Consider the following 6,663-nt stretch of genomic DNA (forward strand, 5'->3'; position numbering starts at 1 on the left):
GCTTTCCACCACTGGTAATATGATTAAGAAAATCTTCCCCGAAACTGTGACGTTTCTGGGTTCGAGTCTGCTGATTTCCCCATAGAAAGGGTTCTTCTCATCTACATGATTTCCCTGTAGAGACCAAGTTAGCTTTAGTAATTCAGTAATTCAGTTAATTCTCTGAAATGAGAGGGAAAATGATGACGATGTGGTGCAGCAGACCATAGGGTCGACCACTACCTGAAATTCAAATAAAAGACACCCAACCGGGCAAGGAAAAAAAAGGGACCACTGGAAAACTGTGTACAGTTTAGTTTTTAAAAGATATTTTTGGGGCTTTTCTGCCTTTATTGATAGTATACAGTGTAGAGAGACAGGAAACTGGGAGAGAGGGACAGGGACAGGGAGTAGCACGCAGCAAAGGTCGTCGGGCTGTCAGGTTGCATTAGAGCCGATATGCGGTATGCGCCCTAACAGCTAGGCCAGCGGCGCCCCATATATATGTACAGTTTGTGTACATTATATTTAACAACCTGTATTACAGTATATGAGCTGTTTGAACTTGTAAGATGTGCATGTCATTGGCCCCGACGGTTGGCTCTCTCTCTCTCTCTCTCTCTCTCTCTCTCTCTCTCTCTCTCTCTCTCTCTCTCTCTCTCTCTCTCTCTCTCTCTCTCTCTCTCTCTCTCTCTCTCTCTCTCTCTCTCTCTCTCTCTCTCTCTCTCTCTCTCTCTCTCTCTCTCTCTCTCTCTCTCTCTCTCTCTCTCTCTCTCTCTCTCTCTGAACGTGATCAGGGCCAACCAGCCAATCAATGATGTGATGAGATGGCCCACCAGCTGTACGTGCTGCAGGTCCTCACCTTCAACCTGCTGGAGGACCGCATGATGACCAAGATGGACCCCCAGGACCAGGTCATAATAATAATATATAAATAATAATAATATCGCATGATGACCAAGATGGACCAGGTAATATGTCATCGCGACCTCCCGTTTGCTTGTTATACGCCGTTAAAAATAGCATGTTTCGGCAAAAAAACATACAAAAAAAACACAGGAGCCGAGATACAGGATTTTTAAGTAATACGTTAACCAGGAAGTGAATGGAGCAGTAATCTTTGGATCACATTATCTCCTGGTTCTGTGTGAAAAAAAAAAAAAAAACCTTTTCGACGAGAATTCGACGAGTTAACTCGTCCATGGCAGTCAATGAGTTAATATCGCGGCACATTAGAACTGTGTTCCAAAAATAAACAAATGATCGCGGCGGTTTGACTCATATGGATATGAAGCATCAACTGACGCCTGACGGCGAGAGAACGCTAACTTTACCGCCACCGAATTAATATATTTATTATTTATTATATTATATGCTATATTGGTCATTATTTGACCTTTTTGACGACATCGGTATCGGCAGTTACGCAGCAGTGTTGATTTCGTCGACTGAAACTATTTTTTTTTTAAACGTCGACTACCTTTTTTCACTGACTAAAACTAAATTAAAACTAAATTAAAACTAAGCTACAATGACTAAAACTAAGACTAAATATATTGACAATTTCGTCAACAAATAAAAACTAGACTAAAATGTTAGGGAGGGACTAGTGGAGAAGAGATCCAGTAGAACTAAAAGACAAGTATGTTTGGTTGCGCTCAGGTGTTGCGCTCTGAAAATAGCAGATCTACAAGCGCTGCAACGCGTTGTGAGCTTGTAAATCGGCTATTTTCAGTATGCAACCAAGTGTAAAATCAGCCATTACGACGCCATCATGGCACCGCCAAAATACATTTTAGTTGACTAAATCAACTTTATATATTTATCCCACGTGCGGCGCTCTAACGAAACTTTGGGATCATCCAAGGAGTCTCTAAGAAGGAGAGGCCGGGTGTCGATCCATGTCAAAAATGCTTCCGTTCGTCCGCTCCAATGTTAACTCCTTGACTAAAAGCTTAATATCTCCTATTTCTTTTTAACGTGGTGGAAGTGAGCCGTTTTCGATCGGCGATCACTCTGCAATGGAGGATCGCGTTAGAAATATTATTGTTCCAGGCGTTAGCCGTGAAGACACTTAACAAGTAAAACAGATTACAGCCCAAACAGGCCTGTGACTGAAGGTCAAGGCGGGGTGGCTGTAACAAAGACTTTCACTCCCTTCACGTAATATGGGTATTTGATAGATTGACATGGTGAATACTGGTGCTCCCTATGTGGAGTTCTCCGACCTATCCAAAGTATTGTAAACTCCATATATGGAGATAGCTTATCGTGACATCAGTGAGATGTCACGAGCATCCAGCCAAGCACTATATAAATGGTGAACACACTATGAACCGCGACGAGAAGCAGAATTATTCAAGTAAGTAATTAATTTAGTAAGTAATTCACTCTCCGACTAATAGGACTTCTAAAGACTATTCGCCCTCAAGCTTTGACTACAGATCTGGTCATGGCTCGCCCTCTAATCAGGTTGTTCAGGCCACCAGACAAAAGAAGGGTCTTTTGTCTAATCGTCACTGTGGGAATGTTGGCTATCCTAATCCACCTGTCTTTGAATTGGAAGAATGAGGACCCTCCTCCGGCAGCCCCGTGTCCGAGCGGAGCGATTGCACCGGAACACATGCGCTACGACAAACCCAGCTCCCTGAATGGAGGACGCACCGTCGCTGTGACGCCGTGGTTGGCTCCCATAGTATGGACTTCCACATTTGAACCCGCGCTGTTGGATGCCATCTACAAACCCTGCGACCTCACTATAGGGCTGACAGTTTTTGCCGTTGGTGAATACATGCAATTCCTCAAGGATTTCCTGGAAACCGCAGAGACCCACTTCTTCGTGGGATTTAAAGTCCATTATTACGTCTTCACGGATAGGCCAGAGCAAGTCCCCTCCGTTAAGATGGCTGCAGGACGGGAGTTGTTGGTCAGGCCGGCGCCAAACTCAAAACGCTGGCAGGACATCGGAGCCGTCAGGTTCAAAATCATTGCCAATTTTATCGAAACGGAGCTGAGCGATGGCGCCGACTACATCTTCTGTTTCGACGTCGATTCGAAGTTCCATGACCGCTGGGGAACTGAAGCTCTAGGTAAGCTGGTCGCCGTGTTGCACTTTAATGACTGGTCCTTTAATGAGCGCTGCCAGTTCCCCTACGAACGCATGCCGGAGTCTTCTGCGTTCATGTCCGCCGACGAGGGCGACTTCTACTATCCCGCGGGCGCGTTCGGAGGGGAGCCGGAGGCCGTCCGTCACATGCTGTCAACGTGCAGCGACAATTTTGAGCTGGACGCCCAGCGGGGCATCGAGGCAGTGTGGCAGGAAGAGTCTCATCTGAACCGATACCTATGGCTGAACAAACCCACCAAGATTCTGTCTCCAGAGTATCAATGGTCTGCCCTGAACGCCATAAGGCCAGAGATCAAAATAATCAGATTCTCTACAGTCATTAAGGACTACCGTAAGGTACGGCCAGGATGGACCGGCGGCGCGGATTGGGAGTAGGAAGAGAGTCATCAGCAGGGCCGGTGCGTCCATACAGGCGACCTAGAGGCTAGAGCGGCAGTTTGGAGAGGCGGAAAAAAGTGCTGGCAAAAGACAACAACCTAGTTTGTTGAACAGTTAATGCAAGTAAAATCAGTCAGTACCAAATAAACCACCATCAGTGCTGCAGTTTTGAGGAAAGAAGGTGAGAAATGCGTGCTATCTTTTGCTATATGCAGCTGTTGATATTTTTTTTTCCCGGTCGCACGGACAGACACAGACACACAGACATCCTGAAGTCCACAGCGCACGTCCTTGATCAAGATTTCATTCAAATAGGACAAGCGGCCAAAACTTTTTTTTCTTCCCTTTTTTGCTGCTGACACTTGTGTGTTAAGTGTTTATAACACACAAAGATTGCTATTTTTTTAAGTGGTTGACTTGTATTCTTTGTTTTGAAAAAAAATCCAGCATTACACAATTACACAACTACTGTAAGTCACTTATCAGTTCAATCAATTCAATAAGGGACGCTTATTTTAGTTTCCAAATAAGGAACGATTCCGTATTTCAAGGGACGATTCGCAACCCTAACTTGTGACGTTGGACAATTCTGGGTTCTAGTCTAGTGATTTCCCCATAGAAAGGGTTCTTCACATCTACTGATTTCCCTGTAGAGACCAAGTTAGCTTTAGTAACAGTTCATTCTCCGAAAATGATGTGGTGCAGCAGACGCGTCTGATGTGCGTATACGCCATACAGTAAGCCCACACGCGTGTGTTCATGCATTTATCTTTTGTTTGAGTAAGAAGAGAGAGGGAGAAAAAGAGAATGTTAATGTCAAAGCAATTAGCCTATACAGCAAGAATGAAGGAGGAGCCAATATGGTCACGATACCAGACATGTGCATACAGTATGCCATCGCTGTCGGGTAGAAAGCCTGTACGTCCAAAGCGGTTACTTTTCCAGGAAATGTAAAACAAGATTAAATGACATAAGTAGTGTCATTGTGACTGGGATACCGATGACATGTAGTTGATTGATTTGGCCCGCATTGCAAGTCATAACTCAATTTGTGAATGATATACATAAATGTGACAGAGAGCCCACAATTGGCCATTGAGTAGAATGTACTACAGCAATGAGAGGCCATCAAAACACACTTTACAATAATGACATGATTTAAATGAAAACATAACTGCTTAGTGTGTTTCCATAGTGTTCTGGGGTGTTGGGGGGGGGTGAATATCTCATTAACATGTGAAGAAAACATCACATCTGCATCATTATTTTCTAAATTCTTCTAATGCCACATCACAAGAGTCACACATGAAAACAAATCGGCCTAAATCCCACCCAAATGAACAACTATGACTGTACCTCACATTTTATTGACAAAATATACATAACCAGAATAAAAGTAATGCAATGGAAAAAATTACAACAACCCCAATTGTATTACAGTAAGTTATAACATACTCTTCCGACATCTCATGACATCTTTGCTGCTGAAATGTGCAACTTATAACTTCACGTCTGTCTCTTCACTTCACTGCCCACCCCCCGCCCAAGAGCATGGAAAAGCAATAGCGGACGATGGGAAAAGAAGCCCGTCCTTCAACCATTGGAACAGTTCATCAATGTGAAACGCCCTCATTCCAATGGGTAGATATAGGACTTGGGCTACCCACAGGTACCACAGTCAAAAATAACCTGCGTTCCGTTCCAGTGGATCCAACGTAGTAATTATTTAGTCATAAGCTCTTGTTAATACTTTCCATTGGTTAAATATGTATACAACCCACAGACAGACTTAAAGCTGCACAAAAAGTACTGTGTAATTTGAACTTTTGAGTACATTTGAATACTTAAAACAAGAACTCCTGTACTTTAACTCAAGTACAAATTCAACCGAGAAACTTTCACTTGTGCTTGAGTCATAATTGACCAGGAGTAGCATTTATTCTTATACCGGGGTTGAATACTTTGTCCACCACGGCACAAAACTCTGGATTTATATTTCACGGTAGCTTGCAGGAAGAAAGTAAGAAAGAAAACAAAAAGAGTGAATAATTTGATTAAGCGTTCAAGGTTGAACTATTGCCATTTGTTGCGGCCAGGAGAAGAAGGAGGAGAGGCGAGGCGACCACGGTGGCTCTCTAGCCTCTACAACCAACGCCATGGCATAACAGAGCTGTGACAAATAGCTCTGACAATCCTGTCACTGGAGCAAACGCGGGGCCACAGCGTCTGAAGCAAGAAATGGAGACACGCCAGGACCCCGTGTGACAAATCGCCTCAGCCTGACAATCTGTCTGCCTATATGCCTGCTGCAAACTTTCAGCTGTCAAAAGAATCTGGAGCCAGCGCTGAAAGATTAAGGAATTAAACCATTCAATTCGGGAACGCATACTCTGGTATTTTAGATTATATCTGCTATAAAAAAAATAGCAGATCTACAAGCTGAAAGCGTGGCACTGAGTGCCGCGCTATGAGCTTGTAGATCTGCTATTTTTTCTGCTATCAGCTTGTATTTGCTATTTTTGGAATATCCCAAAGTATAAAATAATGGTTATGGCTATAAAAATCTAAAATGACACAGATGCGTTCCCGTTCTTAAAGGGTTAACATGCCATCTTTTTTTTCTTTTTGTTGCTTTTGATGCCTGTGTATTTGCTGTAGTGTAAGTGGTTCTGTGAGAATAGTTCCAATATTAGGATGGGTTTATGTTATGACTCGGCGGTTATTGCGCCCCATGTCCCCCCTGGGAGGGTGGCCGGCTCTTTTGTCATCCTTTTTTTCCTTTTTTTTTTCCTTTTTCTTTTCCTTAAAAGCATGGGTCTTTAAAGCACTTTGAGTCTGGTGCTTCTTGTAGTGCTTCTTCAGCAAATATAGCCAATCTACTGTACAAGCTCACAACCTTTAGATCAGCTATATTTTCAGCGCGTGGGTCTGTCATTATGACAAAGTGTAAAATCGGGGTTCAACACAGTGATGAAGGGCTGTATCAATACACTTCACTTGACATGGGTTTCAATTACACACACAAACATGTCCTGGGTCTAGTTCTAGTGTATCTGCATTTATTTTATTGAGTTTATTAGGATCCCCAGCCCATTAGCTGGTGCATAACAACAGCCAATCTTCCTGGGGTCCACACAACATAAAAACATGACATTCAACAAGACATGACAGACACGACA

At 43.4% G+C, this 6,663-nt stretch overlaps 1 protein-coding gene across 1 annotated transcript; it reads left to right on the forward strand.

The window, feature by feature from the left end:
* Positions 1-806: 806 nt before the first annotated feature.
* On the forward strand, positions 807-3,481 carry LOC308095543 (globoside alpha-1,3-N-acetylgalactosaminyltransferase 1-like; the record flags this gene model as incomplete). Its single annotated transcript, XM_080442598.1, has 2 exons — positions 807-893; positions 2,546-3,481. The coding sequence occupies 2 exons, from the start codon at positions 807-809 to the stop codon at positions 3,479-3,481; spliced, it is 1,023 nt and encodes a 340-aa protein (XP_080298724.1).
* Positions 3,482-6,663: the final 3,182 nt, after the last annotated feature.

Source organism: Gymnoscopelus braueri (genome assembly GCF_963280865.1).
Source record: "Gymnoscopelus braueri genome assembly, chromosome: 11".
NCBI classification, from domain to species: domain Eukaryota; kingdom Metazoa; phylum Chordata; class Actinopteri; order Myctophiformes; family Myctophidae; genus Gymnoscopelus; species Gymnoscopelus braueri.